This window comes from Staurois parvus, unplaced genomic scaffold, assembly GCF_062004578.1.
Source record: "Staurois parvus isolate SC_StPar_1 unplaced genomic scaffold, SC_StPar_1.0 ptg000586l, whole genome shotgun sequence".
Lineage (NCBI taxonomy): Eukaryota > Metazoa > Chordata > Amphibia > Anura > Ranidae > Staurois > Staurois parvus.
The window spans coordinates 2,154,629-2,175,313 of NW_028318382.1; the positions used below are offsets into that span (position 1 = coordinate 2,154,629).

General features: G+C 41.0%; 1 protein-coding gene across 1 annotated transcript in view; it reads left to right on the top strand.

Moving 5' to 3' along the window:
- NPC1L1 (NPC1 like intracellular cholesterol transporter 1) overlaps window positions 1–20,685 on the top strand; it is a 48,924-nt gene that overhangs the window by 25,393 nt on the left and 2,846 nt on the right. The window contains exons 10-18 of the mRNA XM_089692447.1: window positions 20–157; window positions 1,252–1,341; window positions 2,591–2,781; window positions 6,263–6,378; window positions 9,559–9,685; window positions 13,545–13,600; window positions 13,690–13,840; window positions 19,799–20,030; window positions 20,478–20,591. Coding sequence (XP_089548573.1) covers window positions 20–157; window positions 1,252–1,341; window positions 2,591–2,781; window positions 6,263–6,378; window positions 9,559–9,685; window positions 13,545–13,600; window positions 13,690–13,840; window positions 19,799–20,030; window positions 20,478–20,591 — 1,215 coding nt within the window. The remainder of the gene's footprint in view (window positions 1–19; window positions 158–1,251; window positions 1,342–2,590; window positions 2,782–6,262; window positions 6,379–9,558; window positions 9,686–13,544; window positions 13,601–13,689; window positions 13,841–19,798; window positions 20,031–20,477; window positions 20,592–20,685) is intronic.

A 20,685-nucleotide genomic window follows, 5' to 3' on the forward strand; every position in this document is an offset into this window, starting at 1 on the left:
ATGTTTGCTTGTTCTTCAGAGCTCAAGATTTGATATCTGTTGCTGTATCAAGAGCAACAGTGAGAAGCCGAAAAAGAAATCTGAAGGGTGGTTGGTGTGGTTCATGCAGAAGGTGTATTGCCCCATCTTACTGAACTCCTTCAGCCGAGTTGTAGTGGTGAGTAGATCTTCCCATAGATACATCTTCAACCACAATCTCTTGTATAGTCTTATATACAATTCGTATTAACTTCACTATATTTTCAATTGCACATGGATCTACTAATCTTCGGATCCCAATCAATTTTATTGTGTTACCTTTCAATGGGCAAAAACTAATACTTTCTGAATTTTAATTCAGTCCTGTGCTTATGTATTCACTGGTTTTGAGAAGGGTATGTGTTTAAAGTGGTAGTAAACCGTATTAAAAAAAAAAAAGTCCCTGCAAGGTAATGTCATAATGTGTCAGTATGCATCGCATGCTAGCACATTAGGTAAAACGTACCTTAAAATGAAGCCCTCCAGTGGCACGCTGTCACTGCTGTAGAAGCTTCTATCATCACCCGGTCTTCCTTTCGGGTTCACAAGCTTCGGCCATCTGACTGGCTGAGCCGTAATGACGTCACTCTGGCACATGTGCACAGGAGTCTAAGGACACGACACAGTGGTCTAAAGGAATGGCATGGGCATGCCATTCCTTCAGAGCACCGGCTCTAAAAAAACACAAATATGTCCTAAACGGTTTGCATTTAGGAGATGTCAATTTTACCATACGGGTAAGCTTTATTTTTAACCACTGGCTAACCGCGCTATAGCCGAATGATGGCTACAGCGCGGTTGTCCAGTTCTGGGAGGGTGTCATATGATGTCCTCCTAGAACATGCCCTCCCGTGTGCCCCCAGTGTGATCGCTGTGTCCGTAGGATCACGTGATGAGGTAAAAGGCCAATCACAGTGGCCTTTTACCACGTGATCAGCTGTGTCCAATGACACAACAGATGACAGAGTAAATACAGTTGCTGGTTATCAGCAGCACTTTTCTCACGCTGTCAAAGCATAAGGAAAGTACTGCCGGTAACCGGCAGCCGTCACAGAGGACATCGACATTGATCATCAGGGCACTGATGATCAGTGTCCTGCAGTGCCACCCATCAGTGCCCCCCAGCAGTGCTGCCTAGCAGTTGCGCCCATCAGTGCTGCCCAGCAGGTAATGGTTTCCCATATTTTGACTTTTTTTGCTAAAGTGTCTCTTTAATGTCTCTTGCCTTCTCAGATGGTGGTGTTCATCTTCCTGTTCTGCTGTGGAACGTACTTTATGATGTATTCTCGTGTGGGTCTAAATCAGGAGCTGTCTGTACCTCTGGTACTTATTACTCTAATATTATTTCTTCTTTATATTAATAAAACTAGAACTATGAGGCTTATTCATGACTTGAGTGCACAAGTAGATTATTGTCCATAAATACCTACCAAATTCCGAATGTCTCTTGTTGACTGCAGAGTAGAAAGTGAACTGACATATGCTTAGTCCAAATGCCCCACATTGTTTACTTTGCTAAAGACTTTAGCTAAAATATCGAAAGAGTAACATATGAAATCAGCCAGAGAATAGTTTAGGAAACACTTGTCGGGAAAAGACTATTTATGGGCAAAATAAAACAATACATACAGTAAATAACATGCAAAAATGTTGCATCTTTATGGCCATAGTGTTATGGGAATGCGTCTATGTCCTGATGACATTGCACCAACTCAGGTTCCTTCCTGAGATTTTAATCAATGTTGAGAGTTGATCTGTTCCACATGTGGCCCGCGACCTCAAACCAGGGAAGCTCATGCCCATGCTCTGGGATGGAGGTTGGAAAGCCCAGATTGCATTCAACGGGTTGCCAACCCACCATCACAGAGAATCAGAGTGCATTGAGCCGGCAGGGGAGGAAACAGGCGGCCACGGAGGGAGCAGGAGCCGCTTAAGCCGATGCTTCCTCTGTAGTGCCGGCTCCTGTTCCAGGCTAGTCATATCAAGTGCGCTTTGCCTGGGACCTCTCTAGCAGCCTGGAGAGAGATGCCAACATATGCTGGAAGAGGAAAAGGTCAGTGTATTAAACAACACATACACTGCACTTTTGCAATGGGAATATTAGCACCTATAAAAAGGTTATTAGGCTGCTTTCACACTGATCTGCAGGGGCCACACAGTGCACCTACGGCTTTCCTATGGGTTAGCTGTACTGATTCATAGACTTCTAATATATCCTTCGGGTTTGGTGTGATTTCTGAAAGAGCACCACACCTGCAAGATGTAATAGAAGCCTATGGCAAAGCGTAGCTAACCTGCAAATAAACCGCAGTGCATCAGCGTGAAAGCAGCCTTATAGGGGGCTCAGAACATTAAGGGCTCATTTATGTTTGCGGTTTGGGGAGCAGAAAAATCCCATAGTTCATTGTGGCCTGTGGCCGGTTGCCAAATAACTTATATGGCCCTTGCTCTTTTAAAAGTTGAGCACCCCTGATGTATTCTGATGTGAATCTTTTGCCTTGCGCTAAGAAAAGCTCAGGACCTTATTTGTACATGCTATTATGCACTAAATGCCTTAATTACCTTTTCCCAGGATTCCTATATGGTGGATTATTTCAATGCTCTCAATGACTATTTTGAAGTTGGAGTGCCCACGTACTTTGTCACAACCTCCGGTTATAACTTTTCCAGCCTAGATGGAATGAATGGCATTTGTTCCAGCGCAGGTTGTGATAATAATTCGATGACACAGAAGATACAGTATGCCACCGACTTTCCTACACGGTAAGTCTTCTGTAGAGCTGCAAGATGAGGGTAACCAAGCGTAGGTATACTACGTTGTCCTAGTGCTCAGGACTGGTACATGAAATGTTTTATTTTTTTTACCAAAAATTAATACAGATTAATTGCAATTTAGTTGTTATAATAGCAGTATCATTAAGAGGAACTCTAAACATTTTTGCTAAAACACTGCGTACCATGGAGCCGTGGTGATTGACCACTCATGGAAGAGTGGCTGCAGAGTATTCCTTCTCATTCCCTGCCTATATAGAAGGGTATCTATCAGCTGGATTCTAATACTGCAGAATATTACATCAAACGTCTGGAGGTTGTTGGTGTCTACGCTCCCAGAGCAAAAGCGCTAAGGCTGGTCTATAATCTGATCAGCACTTAGCTCTGGTGAGTGCATTTAATTGATTTGGTGGTGAATTATTCACAAAGTTCCTTATATTTGTCACATGAATTTTTTGGACTTTCACATATTTGATGTATGGACTTTTTTTGTATGTAGGGAATTTTTTGAACTTTCACATATTTGATATATGGATATTGTATATGCTGATTTAGCGCACTCTTATATTTGATTTAATAGTATTTTTAGTAGACTTTTAGTAGCGTTCAGAAGTGTTTAGGAGCATTAGCGTTTAATTAGCGATCTTACAGTACATGTAGAGGGGGAAAAAAGCTAGAAAACAGCTATTAGGAGCATTGTAGTAGCGTTTAGGAGTGTTTAGCATTTTTTTTCTGCTGGAAAAATGCTCCAAAAAACTCTACAAAAACATTTTTTTTCTGCTTCTAGACGCTGAAGCTCAAAAAACGCTAATAGCCTACAATAGTGTGCGTGAACACATAGGATAGCACTATTTAGCTTCTAGGAACAGAAAAAAATATGCTGATAATAGCTTCTAGGAGCTTAAAAAAACGCTAATGTGCATGGAGCCCAAATCATTATTGTGTTGTCTTTATCAGCTTTAGCATACAATGAAGATACTCAGGCACGTGTAAAATATACACATGTATATGAGCTTTTATCTGCCTAGGCAAGAGTAATATAACTCCCGAAGCTCACAACCTGAGAACCTTTGCTGTGGAGACTGTGGCCAGTGGCACCCCGAGGCAGGTGCGGGGGGTGCGCGCCGCACGGGGTGACACCTACCGCATGGGGTGACACCGGACCCGCTCCACGAAATGGTAAGTTGTAAAGCAAGCCGGTGATCCCCGCAGGATGGATTCGATCCATCCTGCGGGGATCGTCGGCTTTCTTTACAACTTACCTTTTCGTGGAGCGGGTCCGGTGTCAACCCGTATAGGTTGCATGCCGACGATCCCCGCAGGATGGATTGGATCTGCGGATTGGGGAGCATAATGGATCGGACTCCGATCCATTATGGTCAATCCGCAGATCTGATCCATTCTGCGGGGATTGTCGGAGGAGGTGTCGCCAAATGTTATTGCAGTAGGTGACACCAACCATAGGGACGCCCCTGACTGTGGCCTTGATATTTGTATCTTATCTTTGTTATTCTATGTTCTTCCTTCACCTCAGTGCTATCTGTGGTTCACACCGTGAATCACCAGTTATCTCTCAAGACAGCACTGTCAACTCTGTGCACAATTACTGCTCTAATCTAATCATGCTACTTAATTATGTACAATATATAGTCTTTGGACTTCATGTCAGCCCAACCCAGCTTGAGTCTTTGCATACTACTAATATCGTAATGCCTTCATCTTGCATTTTCCATGTCATAACAGCATTATTGTCTTTGCTAACTCATGTGGTTCCAATCCAAACCCTATTACATTATTGGAAGGGCATCTAACTGATCCTTTATCTACTGGACTAGGCAGAGGTTCTAAGGGCTGTGTTTAGATCTCCTTGTTCGATTGATTATTACAGTTTGGTTAATACCACTTCAAGCCCATTTCCAAGCAAGGTTGATATACAGCTTGCGTAGCGCTACTACCATAGGAGCTGCAGGAATACAATTCAGGTTTCCCACAATCTTTGCCCCACAGTCCGGCACACAGGGTCATTCACGCATTTCTTCAATGACCAGTCTTAGGGTGTTGCTTCTCTTGTTTTTATTTTTGGAGAACTTGGATAGGGTTGAGGGAATTAGGAGATATACTTTAAAAACAAGAACTGCTGTATGTACACTTAAGGTATTCTTCAGGACTAGCTATAATAAAGTCTGTGCTTTCAGCAAACAGTAGACTTTAGCTTTAAGGTAGTAGTAGTAGAAGCAGTAGTGGTTGTTAGCAGGGGTGGACTGATAACTCATAGGGCCCCCGGGCAATAGGGGATCATGGGGCCCCTGTGTCCTCACCCACACTCAAACCACACCCAAAAAAGCCTATGAAAGGTACCAGGGGCATCTCATGGGGCCCCCTACTGACCCCGGGCCCTCAGGCAGTGCCCGAGTTCCCAAATGGTCAGTCCGCCCCTGGTTGTTAGCTATAAATCTCTTTCTTAGAGCCTTAAGAGCAGAGTCCCTTCAAATAGGAGATTAGGTTAACAAAGCTCTTCAGAACACCAGCTGGAGTCCCCTTTAACTAGACCCACAGATGACTCTCGGGGGGTATTAGCAGCACAAAGTCTCTATGGTCCTTCAGAAGTGTCTATACTCACAACACCAAAGGACAGATGGTTGCCTTCTTCTGTTATACCGGACCAGATATTCAGAAGATGGCTCCCTCAGTCAGCTCTTAGCAGAACTGGGTCTCAACATTCAGGCCCTCAGGTCACCCAGCTGAGGCCTCACTACAGCAGAAATAGTAGCATTGCCTGGAAGGGCAGGGTGCCCCCTCCAGGCTAGACTAATCCTATCCAGGAGAAGACCCAGAACTCAGTTTTGCTCACTGAATATATACAGTTTCCCAGCATGCCGTCAGAGCCTGCCTCTCCGGGAGAGGCCAGGGCTGTATCAATATTCATGCTGCCTTCTCCATAGCTCCACACCTATCACCCAGAAACTTCTCAAACGTTCTGGATGCAGAGTAATCTATCAGACTAGCAGCATGTGAACACATTGAGCAGACCTGACTAGCAGAATACAGCTTCACCGAATACAGTGAGGTAATTATGCTTTTATCAAACAATCACAGCCACACTGACTACAATGTGGTAACTAAAATTACCTATCAAAACACATACTAAATCTATCTAAACCTAGATTTAGGAGGGTGCTACACTTGAATCACATGAGAGCTGTATCTGTGCATATGTGTATTTTTGTTCTGTTGCTTCCATTACTTTTTGTATGATATGTTGCACATGCGCCAAAAGCCTGCATAACTCAAACTTACTCATCACAGTGCATGGCCTGCTGCCTGGATTGGACTGTCTGTGGCCAAGGTCAAAAAGTGTCAGCCAGTCCAACCTGCCTGCAAAGAGCCAGCCTTTCTGTTTAAAATGCCTTGTCCTAAATGTTATTCGTCTTGTTCTAACTCACCATTCTGTTGCATTTTTTTTCCTTGCTAGATCTTATTTAGCCATCCCAGCATCCTCCTGGGTTGATGACTTTGTGGATTGGCTGAACCCCTCATCAGACTGCTGTAGATTGTTACTAAATAACACCTTCTGCTCTTCCACTAGCAGTGAGTACCATCAACAAACCAGGATAGTCTCTAAAATGGGAAGATGATTAAAAATCTTAAACTCATGCTCTGATTTATTTGCAGTAAAATATATATTATACACATATTCAAAACTCATATATACGCTCAGGAATTTAGGTCATAATCATACGCTCTCCAGTCCCTATTCCGATAACTGCACTTCACAAATGGTCTAATACCTGCACCAATGTATGCTTTGGTGCCTACAACAGTATCAGCTCCAATATCTACTTGAATCAAGACTATATAGTACCTGGTCTAATATCTGTTCTAGTATATACTCTAGTAATTGTGCTGATAGATGCTCTAGTACCAGGTCTAGTATGACGCACTATAAGTGTTCTAATATATGTTTTAGTATTTGCTTTAGGGTTTTTTTCTGTTCTAGTATATGTTTTGGCATTTACTCTGTTACAATATGTCCACTAGCACGTCCTGCAGTATCTGGATAAGTGTCAGGTCTAGTATCTCCTACATTACCTGGTCATGTATCTGTTGGTATTTCCTCCACAATCTGCTATAGTACCTTTAACAGTACCTGGTCCAAAATCTGCTCCATTTGCTCTGCTATGTCCTACAGTACTTGTTCTACTGTATTAGCTACTCCATTGTCTGCTCTAACATCTCTTGTAGTACTTAGCCTGGTGTCTACACCATTTTGTTCTCTAGCATGTTCTACAGTTTCTGGTATCTATTTCAATATCCGCTCTATTACCTGCTAAGTACCTGGTCTATAACCTTACTCTACTCCCTGTTCTTGTATGTCCCATGGTCTACTATCGTCTTCAGTATCTGCTATAGTATCTCCTGTAGAACTTGGCCTTGCATCTACTTGATTATTTTCTTTAATACCTTATGTAGTATCTGCTCTAGTATCTACTTCATTATCTTTTGTAGTGCCTCCTATTGTACCTGGTCTAATATATGTTGCAATAATCTATGTATTGCATTTTTGTGCAGTGTTTAGCACTAGAGCTAATGTTCCACTATAGATTTTGTCTACTATAAAGTTAATGTCTTCTGCAACAGAGATGTCTGTCTGTATTTAGGACCATGGTACAGACATTCTTTTTGATATCCTGTACAGAGGCTGCTGTCAGCACCCTCTCTTCTGTCACAACTCTACTGCAAATTGTAGATAATAGCTTTGAAATTCTGTGTAAAAAATCAACATTAATAAACCACCAAGTAATTATGCACTCGGTGCTAGAGGGTAATGCTGCACACTCTGTTTCGGGTACAGGAAAAAAAACAAAAAAAAACAAAAAACCTCCAACCATAAAAATCAAAATGAAACCAAACATGAATATGAAAATGATAACAAAAAGTAAAGTGAACATCAATAAATCAAATCACCCATATAGTGAAAAAATAAAACCATTTTCAGTATAAATCAAACAATAATATAATAGAAATGGAAGTCCACTCCCAAAGGAATATTCAGGGCTCCACTAGGTGGCCAGTGTAGAATTTTGTGTAAAAATGAAATGCCACAAATTCCCTTATTTTAGTTCCAAACCACCTCAGAGAAAAATATATGAATTCTCTTACTGAATAACCATAATCTACAGATTATAGGAGATCACTAACGCAGGGTGCACCAAATGCAAATCACACCAAGGTATGGTAACATCCTCCACACCCACAAGACCCTGCACTGGTTGTCTGGAAAGCACAGTTCTCTGTAAAAAGATTGATGAAAATACAAAGGACTAAAAGTAATATTGCTGAAAATATAAATTTATTTCATGCAAGTATACTCACAAGAATCTCAAGGGAATTAAAATCTCAAAAACACCATGATGCAGTACACCAGCGGCTGTAATGATGTAATAAGCCACTAACCAAACCCCACATGTTTCGTCTATGCATGGAGACCTCCTTTATGTCCCCTGAGGATGTCCCTTGCATAGATGAAATGCATAGGGAGGGTTTAGCGGCCTATGATGTCATCACTCACTGGTGAACTGCAGTGGAGTGTTTTTTAGTTTTTATTACTCTGAGATGTCTGTGAGTATACTTGGATGAAATAAATTGGTATTTTTTAGCAATATTACTCTATGGTCCTTTGTATTTTCCTCTGAATCTTACTGCAGAGAACTGTGCTTTCTGGACAGCCAGAGGAGGATCTGGTGGGTGTGGAGGTTGCTACCATACCCTGGTGTGATTCGCATTTGATGTATCCTGCGCTAGTGATCTCCTATATCTGGAGATCATAGTTAATAAGTAAGAGAATTCATACATATTTGAGGTGGTTTGGGACTAAAACAAATGAATTTGTGGCATTTCGTTTTCACACAAGATTCTACAATGACCCCCTAGTGGAGCTCTGAAATATTCTTTGGGAGTGGACTTCCATTTACACACAAGGATGTTTATATTTGCCCCCTAGTGGAGCTCTGATAATTCCTTTGGGAGTGGACATTAATCTCTATTATATTATTGTTTGATTAATACTGAATATGATTTTATTTTCTCACCATATTTGTGATTTGATGTATTGATGTGGATAATATTTGCATCACTTTACTGGTTTCTTAATTGTGATTTTTATGATCAGAGGTTTTACGCACTCATTTTGTATATGAAAAACTTAACATTATCTTCAGAAGTCTGACCAGGTATGACTTCATTCCTCCTTACTACATTGAGACGTGCTAAAGCTGAATTCTAGATATGATTTTTTTTATAGTTGCATTGGTCTAGATCCCACACCTGTGAGATCCCTGATGAAAGCTGGTCCTGCATCAAGCGGCTGCTTTGCTGCATAGTAACCACAGGGAATCATCGCTTGGCACGGGCACCATTCACAGAACCACTTGTATTTTCCTAAATGAATGCAGGGTGTGTTCTGATTTGACATGGTGGAGAAGCGGGATGGTAAACACATAGAAATTCTTGTTTACATCAAGCTGATGATGTAAGGAATATGCATTCCCTTTAGTGTTTCAGGACACATATTTGACTTTACTCTGTTGGCTTTGCTTTGTTCCTCCAGCAGGATATTGCTACCTGCAGAATGGAGACATCCCCCCCACACACACACACACTTTCCCCCATAAACCTTGGTTTGTAAAGTATTTTTGCTCAAAAAGAGAAAATCTCTCCTAATATGCTGTGCTAATTATGACTTCTGAACTGTTTCCACTCTATTTTCAGCATTACCTGGGTGTTTTAGAAAGTGTATGCGAACTACTAATGGAACATTAAGACCAACAGTAGAAGAGTTTAACCTTTACTTACCCACTTTCCTGCAAGATTATCCAAATCTAAAATGTCCTAAAGGGTAAGTCAAAGTAACTGGCATAAAAAAAGCAAAATGTCTTCATGGATGTATTAGCAGAAAATGGGGTTCCTACTTCAAATGTTTTTTCATGCAGAAAATTCATAAGTGAATTGTCACTTGTGCAGATGATCTGCATGTAGAGCCCAATCCACCATTTGTGCAGCTAGAATCATTAACAAGAAGATAACCTCTAGAGCTCAAATGCAATTAAAATATTATCCCATTTATTGTAAAATGTATAAAATGTGGAAAAATCCACTGTCTTGAGCCATCCCACTCTTTTTCAAGTGCTCACCACTTTTTATTCTTAGTAATCTAATGTATCTTACTGTATCTCCTAATTGGATCTAGTCTAGGTTAGTACAGTACAGTGTATTAGAACAAAAAAGACCAACATTTGCTTTTAATTCTCACCCTGTGCTTGTTACTTAGTATAGCTGGAATATTTATCATATAGATGTAAATGAATAGTCTCTAAATTGTCTATATGTATTGGGGTGAAGAATGAAAATTAATTAACTTTTTCTTACTTTTCTTTATAGTTAGATAAATAGAAAATACTCTAAATATAATTTAGTCTTCTATCCATGCAGTAGGTGTAGGTCTGATCCTCTTTTCACATGGGACACATATAACATGCACCTGTGTTAAAAGGAGGCCATGGTTAAAAGAACTTAAAGCTGAAATTTATTCGACTTATATTTTGCCTTCACTGGTTCCTCTATCCTCTCTACCTATCAACATGCTAATTACATTTCTAAATAAAACATTTTTGTTTTTATTGTTGGAATTTGTTTCATATATTCAGAATTGTTGCGTATATATTTGGATTAATTTAGTGTATGCGTTGTTCCAAATCAATTAGTATTTTCAGAAGTTATTTAGGAAGATTGGCTATATTTGTTTAACGTGTTAATCTGTTATTTTGGGAGATTCCTTATGCACTCTGAGTCCAACCCACCAAGGGAAATGGAATGAGCTGACTGGATGATATTGACTGACAAAAGTAACGATATTGATTAACAAAAGTAACAAATGGAAGAAAGCAATTTCGGCTTCATTTGTTATGTTATGAGATTCTGATGGATCAACCTCCATCCAACCCAAACATAATTAGCAGAAATCATTTTATTTCATTTTTACACCTTACTGTACTGTACTTACACGTCAAAGAGAAATGGAATAAGTTGATTGGAGGATATTGACTGGAGTAACGAGAGTAATGAATGGTACAAAACTTAATTTCAGAATAATTTGTTATTTTATGATTCAGAGATTCTAATGGATCCACCTCCATCTCACCCAAACACAATTAGTAGAGATTTTTTTATTTCACTTTTACACTTTACTCTACCTTACTGTACTGTACTTACCTCACAAAGAGAAATTGAATAAGCTGAATGGACAATATTGACTGCAGTAACAAAAGTAACGAATGGAATTAATTAATTTTGGATTGATTTGTTTTGTTATGATTTGGAAATTCTGATGGATCCACCTCCATCTAACCCAAACACAATAAGTAGGAATCATTTTATTTCACTTTTATACCTTACTGTATTTATTGCAAGATGGTATCATTTCATATGTAGTGCTTTTTTTTATAATAATGAAAATTGTTAATGCAAAAAGAAAACAAATTGAATCTGAAACAATTTGGACAATTCGTTATGTCGCTACGTTATTTCGGATGATTCAAAACTTAGCAAACGGCCCAAACTATCACATCATGTTATGTCAAGCGAATTAAACAAAATCAATTTGAATTATTTGCTATTCTGTTATAATTTATTTAAGATTATTGAAATTTATTACTATTGTGATTTGGAGATACAGATACATCCATAACAAAACAAATCGCACATGTCTAGTGCTGTACATAGCTTCCTGAGAACATCACATTACCCTGTCTCAGCACCAATCTCAAAAGCCATCAACCCTGATAGAAGCAGTTGACTGGCTCTTGGGAGGATTTATGCACATATCAAAATGTCCTGATTGGTGCATGTCAGCCTGGGGGAGTTCCTACAGAGATTGCATTTGCAAACAGTCTGCCCCACTATAAGAAGCTTACAGTGTGCAGTGAAATCAGAGAAAGCAATTTCAATACAGTAGATTAACCAGTACAGTTGTGCAAGACTGAAGACAAGGTTGGAATTCAGCTTTAAATGAGTTAAGAGACTCAGCACCAATTAAACAAAATGACTGAGTTGTCTGTTCAACTAACCCAATCCTTTGTCATGTGTTACAATTTTAAGGTACACAAAGAGATATATACAAAAATATTATATTAAAAACAGTTACAAAACAACAGTTTAACTATTTCAGCTCTTTGGACAGCACCTCCCCTTGTGGTTCTCAGGATCTCCCACTCTTACCAGGAGCCCAGGACCACAACTGCCTATTTCAGGATGGAGAGCGGGGGTAGACTGAGACACATCCATGCCTCGATCTCTCTGATCTCCCCTGTACTAAAAAAAGGAAGTGACGATGATTTAGTCACTTAGAGTTACAGATCCACCATTTTCTGGCTGGTGCAGCCAGGGAAGCATCTAACCAAGCAGATCTGTGATCAGTTAGATGCTGTGAAGAGCAAGGGAGACATTGGGGTCTATTACACAAAAAAAGTTAAAAACAATAAAATTATAATAAACTGTATTAAAATTAAATTTGCCCTAACATCCATTGTCCACACATACCCGCAAATGTACAGCCAGGATGCTCACATGTATGTAAACTGCGGTCGCACCAATGTCAGAGGGAAAGTAACAATACGAGCTCCTGGTTAACTCTAAACTGACGAGCTGTAAAGGCTTTTAAATTGTCACCTCTGCAGATTTTCATGCTCTTTGTCTCTTATAGACATACAGAGCTGGCTCAGGAGCAAGCACACATGAGTGCCTCTAGAGCAAGCAGCTTGCTCTGGGGGCACTCAGCAGGGAAGAGGAGCCAGGAGTGCTGACAGGGGACCTGAGAAGAGGAGGATTGGGGCTGCTCTGTGCAAAAAAGAAAACAAAATCTGAACCTTTAGTATCACTTTAAAGTCTAGTGCTGTTTGAAATTGCACCCCCTCAAAGTAATAAATACCTTTTTTTAGCAAGGGTCATGGGTTCCTCCTCTTCTTCTCTGGTGTCAGCAAGGTTGTAGCAATAAACCTTGAATTCCAGGCTTCCTGATGATGCCTGACATAGTGGAAGTGGTTTGGATTATTCTGTCCATTATTCAGGCCGGGTTCACGCTGATGCGGTGCGGAATTTGCAGCGTTTTCTGTGTGAATTCCGCACCGTATCAGAATCGCACCCTGTTCATGTGAACCGCTGCGGGTGTGTATGTTACGTTAACAACACCCCATAATCGGTCTGCAAAATGCGGTGCGATGTGCAGAATTGGATCACATAGGTGTGAATACCCATGCAATCCGATTCTAGTGCGGACCAAAAAAGGGTCCTGAATCTTTTTGCTGCGGGTGCGGTGCGATTAGAGCCATACAAAATGTATGGCTCCAATCGCACCGCACACAAATCGCATGTGATTTACACAGGAATGTGGTGCGGTTCCTGTGCGAATCACATGCAATGTACCGCACCGCATATATGTGAATGCAGGATCAACCTGGAAGACTGAGGACTATTAGTGGTGGAAAATAGGTGCTGCAGGAGACAAAGGTGAGCATTACAGTGAAAGATGCTTTGTTTTTAATCTTTTTAATCTTTTATTGAGCTATTCATTTTTTTTGGATACTACTTCAAAGAATTGAATAAAAATGTAAGCGCTTCCACTGACAACTTATACATTTTTTATACATTCTAAAATGAAAACATGGTTTCACAGAATATAAACATAAACTATGTCTCTGCAGGGGTCTGGGTGCTTATGACAATGCTGTCAGGTTCAATGACCAGGGAGAGATTATAGGTAAGATGAACCTTTCTTTTATGTATGATGTCACTAGTATCATGTTGCTGTTATTAAATTGAGGTCTGATTTTTTTTTTTTTTCAACAGCCAGTCGTTTTATGGCATATCACACCCCTCTAAAGAACTCGCAGGAGTATACAGGGGCTCTGATCTCTGCCCGAGGGCTAGCAGATGACATCACCAGGTCACTAAGGAACGTGCTGGGCACAGACCCCGATTTCCACGTCTTTCCATACACGTGAGTGAACTTTACTGACATGTTAAATTTACCGAAATGTTTATATGAAAAATGTTTGCTCCGTTTTCGTTTTCTACAAAATTACTGTGTCTATACCAAGAACAAACATTTAGTATAATCATTTTTTTTAAGATTTTACTATATGCACAAGGAAAACTATAGCAGTCACAAAATGACAAAGTCGTAAATGCTGAGGTGCATGAAATTAAGTTAGTACATCATGAGAAACAAACATTTTTGTAGATTGCACAAAATCAAATATAGCATTCATGTTACCACCAACTATTTAACTGACATTACCTTTAATAAAGTGTTTTCACATGCTTGAATGTCAATTCTACTTCAGCTCATTGGTAATAGTGAATTAACAAGTATAGGCTTCCAATTGCCCAATTTAAAATTTGTTGTACTAACAACAACACACAACTCCCCAAGCTCCCAAGCTACTTCATTAAACGTCTCTCAATATATCACTCAATCCATCCTCTCCACTCCTCCCAAGAATCTCTTCTCTCTATCTCCCTTGTCTCCTCCTCCCATGCTTGCATTCATAGAGCAGGGGTCCTCCAACGTTTTAAACAGGGGGCCAGTTCATTGTCCCACAGACTGTTGGGGGCCGGACTATAGTTTGCAAAAATTACGAATTTCTATGCACATCCTATCCTCTTGGTAAATTTGCCACTGGGGAGGTGTATTGTACATGGGGTGGTGTATTATAGATCAGTAGGTGGGGGTGTACTGTAGATTGGGAGGTTATTGTAGGTCATTACTGGGGGATGTGTATTGAAGATCAGTAGGTGGGGTATACTGCTCGTACTGGGTGATATGAGGGAGGTGAACTGGAGGTAGCTACTGGGGGACGTGTACTGTAGGTAGATACTGGGGGAGGTGTACTGTAGATCGAGGTGGGTAGGTGTGTCATGGATCTGTATGTAGTTGGGGGAGGTGTATTGTAGGTCATGGGTTAACACTAAACCCCTAACCTACAATACACCTCCCCCAACTACATGCATGTCTATAATACACCCCCCCACTACCTAACCGTTTAGTGGGGGAGGTGTATTATGGATCGGCACCTCCTGGGCATGCTTCCTCAGGGCCTTCTCCTGCTTGTACTGGGTTACGAGCTGCTTGTTGTCCTCTCTCAGTAGCTTCAGCCGGTGTCTCTGTTTACAGGCTGCCTCCAGGTTCTACAGTACAGCCATCACCAGCGGCATCAACTCCTTAACTGCCTCCCCTCATAGTAGCCAATCAGTCGCTCCATCTCCTGGTAGATGGAGGCCATCAGAGCGTAGAGAACCGCTTTCCTCCTAGAACACAAATCTGTGCTCCATGACACTGACCTGTACCGCCACTCTAGCGCCCATTGCCCCTCCGCCGCCACCATCAACACACCCAATTACTTGCCATCCCCCCCTCCTACACACCGCCACCACTAACACCATATTAAAAGCACTAACCTGCAAAAGAAGCAGCCGGCCATCTCTGCAGCCTCCTCACCAGGTCCCTGTCGCTGCCACTTCTTCCGGGGAGTGGCGTCACCCCCCTGAAAATTGCCACCCCAGGCAAACGCCTTGTTTGTCTGGCGGTAAATACACCGCTGGCACCCAGGTCATGTTCTCACCGCTCCTCGTTCGGCTCTGAATGACGGGCAGGCTGGGTAAATGACTTTGGCAGGCCGTATCTGGGGGCATAGTTTGATGACCCTTGCGCTAGAGCAGCCTTTCTCAACCAAGGTGCCCAGGCACCCTGGGCTAACTTGAGGTTTCTTCAGGGATGCCTTGGCAAAATGTCTAAAAAAGCCAGCAAGTGGAATAAGCCTGCATTTTAGTTACACAAAGCCACAGGTTTTCATTGTTCACCATTACAACCTTCTAGCCACTGCCATCCTGACAGCCAGTGACATCATCAGTTGATAAGGAGGATGTCAGCTGCGTGCACAGCATTATGGTTTGACCTCCCCACCCCTCTCCATCAGGGCTGGGGTCACTTTAGCTCAGTGATGGAGAAAAACTGAGGGAGAAGAGAAACATTGGAATACTACTCAGTACCAGTGTGAAATTATGTATTCGCTTTGGAAGAATAAATCACCTCTAATGTTGGGTGCCCTACATGTGTGGATGTTGCTGTGTTGTATCAAGCTATTAGAATAGCTTTTCACATTTTAGATTGGGGTGTCCATAATTTTAAAGGGTGCCTCAGGACTGTTCATAATCTTAAAGGGTGCCTTGACTGAAAAAAGGTTGAGAAACACTGACCTAGAGCCTCTTCCATCCTCTGGATCTCTCTACCTCAGTCTGCCTGGCTATCTCCTACCCTGTCCAATTTTAGGCAAAACCTGAAAACTCTTTAGGGAAGTCTATCCTGCCTCCACTTAAAAAACTGAACTCTTTCTTTCTCCATCAGCTCATCCCACTCACATTTATTACTGTCTGTTCCACTTGCACAGGATCTTCCAACCCTCTTTTATTGAATTGTTTTGTAACTGTATTGTCCCTCTTTATTTTTTTAACAGCAAAAAAGTAAAAAAAAAATTTCAAAATACAATATATCAACAAGAGTTAATATTGTTACCACAGTTTGAATATCATACATGGGTACAGTATAATAGAATATACAATGTGTATATTGCAGACCTCAAAGAGATCACAGCATATACTCAAAAGATCAAAAAACAACCAAGTTTCAATACATTCCATTACAGGACATAAAGCTGGTCATATATGGATTGAAATTAGGACAGTTCAGCAGGGACCAGCAAATTTAGATCCATGTATGGGCATCCTAGTTGTACAGAAGTCAATCTATCAATCAGCTTGTGTACAACCAGCCTCTTGGGCTTTTCCCACCAGCTGTAACCGGCAACAGTAATCATTAGTGCTCTGGGAGGGATTCCCCCCATCAATACTTACTGTGCTGATGGGGGAATTAAGCAATTTTGTTTTCTTCCACTCATGGTGGAAGGAAAATTGCATATTCTTTGGCTTGCCTAGGTTTGCAGAGCACATTAGAAGGGAGGAGATAGGGGGATCAGCAGTCTATCCATGCAGACTAGATTTTTCATAGTTGGTTTGGCTCTTTTGGTTTGGGCAGTTCTACTAACTAAGTGCTAATAGCTAATCATTGAGGGTGCGGTAGAAAATTTCCCTTCTGTCATAGTAGGAGTTGTAGACTAACAATGATCCAATATGCTACAGGGTAAGATTTTGATCGAATTAATGATATGGAGTATAAGGGGGATGGCGTAGGATAGGCCAGTCCTAGAAAAAGTTTTGTAGGAGGTAGAATAATGTGAAGACCTTGATCAAATGATGTTTCCTTCATCTGATCTTCAGAGCTCAGTAAGGGAGTAGGAAGATCAGATGTCTCTGGGGGAGGGATGGTGTCTATCCAGGACTGAAGAATATACCAAATGAAAGTCCCCGTGATCATAACCCTATCCACAGCACACATGGCCACCTAAGACATAACACTGTACAGTAAATAGGTATTAGCAGGAGGAGGTAGGTATAAAACCACAATTTCCCATTCAACTTGAAACACAGTAGCATGATATATCTGATATATCTGCCCACTGGATCCGAAGTAAGATTAATAAATGAAATGGTATGGATTTGCGGATAAGGATACTCACCCCTTGAGCATGGGTAGAAAAAGTAGCATGTTAGTGATGAGCAACCCAAAGTTTCTTGAGGCTCAAAATTTTACCTCCATACAGATGTATCTCCTGAATGATACATACAAGTGGATTAAACTTCTCAAAGTGATTGTAAACCTACTTTTGTTAATTTTTACCTACAGGTATGCCTATATTAAAGCTTACCTATAGGTAAAATGAATATCTCCTAAATATGCACTTGTTAGGAGATAGTCAGGTTTTTTTTTAGCTGGCGCATGTACTCTGAAGGAACAGCTTCCCTTTGCCGTTCCTTCAGAGCACTTTGGCATGGACTGTGATTCCTGTACGCATGCGCAGGAGTGAAACCAGTCAGATGGCCGGAGCTCGTGAACCCAGAAGGAAGAATGGGTGAAGATGGATGGATGGACAACGGTGACAGCGCGCTGTTGAGGGATTCCTTTTAAGTTAAGTTTTACATAATGTACTAATATGTGATGCGTACTAGCACATTATGCCATTGCCTTTCAGGGAATGTTTTTTTTAATATGATTTACTACCGCTTTAAGGGGATTAAAAACCAGGGAGCTCTACATTCTTGAGTTGAGACCATGTGTATTCCATAAAATTTTCTTGAGACCCTCCATCCTTCCAAGAGCAATAAGAGCTCACTAGCTATAAGAAGGGGAGGGGGTTTGGGAGGGAGGATCCAGAGGGTAGGTATGGCAGCTATACTGATACATATATGACCAATGAGAGGCATACAGGGAAAAACTGTAGGAGACTGTGAAGTGTGGTATAGAGAAGAAATAAATAAACAACCAACAATAAAGCCATATGGCTTACCCTGTAAAGTACTGGGCATCCTCTGGGGAACTGGAGGATGCTTCAATCCCTAAAACCGGAAACCATGTGTTGATATTCTCCTGGGTGCGTATAACCAGAGAACCAACAAGAACGAACAGTCAATCAGTGGAAAGGGGCTGTTAAAATGTTATGCAAGGGAGATGCTGGCTAACAGAAAAAAAGAAAAAAGGACTGTAAAATCACTCTGTGGGGACCAATTGAACATCACATAGAAATTGTTACAAATACATAAACTGAAATATTACAGAGAAGTAGTAAGCCTATAATTAGCATATAGGGCAGTATAGAATAATGGAGTACAGTTATGTCTTTTCTGCACCACAACAGAGAAAGGTGATACTAATTCAGTGGAGTGCATGTTCCATCGAACCACCTCAGAGAAGGCATGATGGTGTGTTCCTAAGGTGAAGAGAGTACTAGGAGGTGGTAGTCTGAAAGTTGATAGAAGGAAGTAGGCTGGAAATGCTTACAAGTATTCAGGATCAGAGGTGTAGTAAGGCAGAAAGTTCCAAAAATCAGAGTACACAGATGAAACATAAACAGCTGTTCAGTCCAGGGAGGCCAATCAGGAAGAAGCGGACTCCAGAATGGTAAAGAAAAGTATCCATTCTCAGTCTTGAACTCACAACTTGGCTGTTAACAACATAACATACTTTTTTACACATAGCCTACCCTTGACAGCATTCTCGAGGTCCTTGAGCCTTGCTTCCTGGAGGACAAAATCCTTGTCTCTGAAATTGAGGAGCTTGAGTATAAAGCTGCATGGGGGGCTCCTGGAGACCCCGCTACGGTGGCATAGAGTGGGCCCTCTCAACAGCAAAGGGAAAACTCAGCATTGGAGAAAAGTGATCCAAGTAACTGTTCACCAAAGCAGATGAATCACGACCTTCAGACCCTTCAGAGATGACAAAGATGTGAAGATTGCTTCTGTGATTTCTATTTTCATCATCTTCAGCTTAGTCTCAAGTGATTTAACTTTAGTAGGAAGTGTGTGGAGGGTCGCAGTGTGGTCTTGGAGAGAGTCCTCCATCAGCCCAACCCTCTCTTCTGCTTCCGTTAAACTGGAGCAAATCTTGTCCAAGTCAGGTTCAATTAGTCCCACATCTGATTGCAAGTGATCAGTTTTGGTTGTGAGAGCAGTTTGGCAGGTGTTGATCACTGTCTTGAGTGCTACTGTCTCCCTTTATATTGCAAAGCATTTATATTGCAAAGCATTGCAGAAACTGTTAGAACGATTTAATTTCTGTATAATAATAATTATGGCATCTCAAATATGTTTAGTCATAAGATAATATGGCAAGGAAGAGGGGAGCCGGAAAGAAGGAAGAGGAAAGAAACAAACATTTGATATATAGCAGCAGCTTACCATTTCTTAGATGTGATGGCTACTTATATTTTCTTTTTTTTTCAGCCTTTTTTTTTTTATTTTTATATGGTGATATATTCTGATCATATCCCATCTGTTCTTCACACAGGATTACATATGTGTTCTATGAGCAGTACCTGACCATTGTTCAGGAAGGTCTCTTCACACTGGCCCTCTGTCTGTTGCCAACCTTTGCTGTGTGCTGTATTCTTCTGGGAATGGACTTACGATCGGGTCTCATCAACTTAATTACCATTTTCATGATCATCATAGACACAGTTGGCGTTATGACACTGTGGGGCATTGACTACAATGCTATCTCACTTATTAATCTGGTGACGGTGAGTAAATTTTCTTTACTGTACATCTCTAATCCATGTCCTAAGTCAAGTCATTGTCCATGCTTTCCTTAATAATACCCAAGTAGAGAGCTAAAATACTCCTTTCCTAAAGAGTTTGCTGCTCCAGGTTCCTTTCAGCACTGCTCAGAAAACCTGGGCTTTATGTCATGATACTTACCTCCCATTCAACAGATCCTACATTATCTAATGCCTTTGCATTTGGCTATGTGAGCAGCACTAAAGGAATCTCGAGCAAATTTTCTGCAAAAGTGTACATTTTAACTCTATCTTGGTGGCACTCTGTGGAAAAAAATTATTCTGAAAATAAACAAGTTGGAATTTTTACTATAATTTTATGTTTATTGAAGATTTAGGTAATTCAGCCCATATATTAACCCGAGTTTGACATGCCTCTTCTAAATTTTAAACCTGCTTTTTTCTTCACAGGCCATTGGGATTTCAGTGGAATTTGTTTCCCATCTTACTCGATCTTTCGCCATGAGCAGTAAGCTCACCAAAGTGGAAAGAGCAAAAGAGGCCACTATCTACATGGGCAGCGCTGTAAGTATAAGGGAAAGGCTACATGGTAGGGAGTTGTATGGTGATAATGGTGATGGTTATAGAGTCACATTACTCGGGAAGTAACTCTGCAACA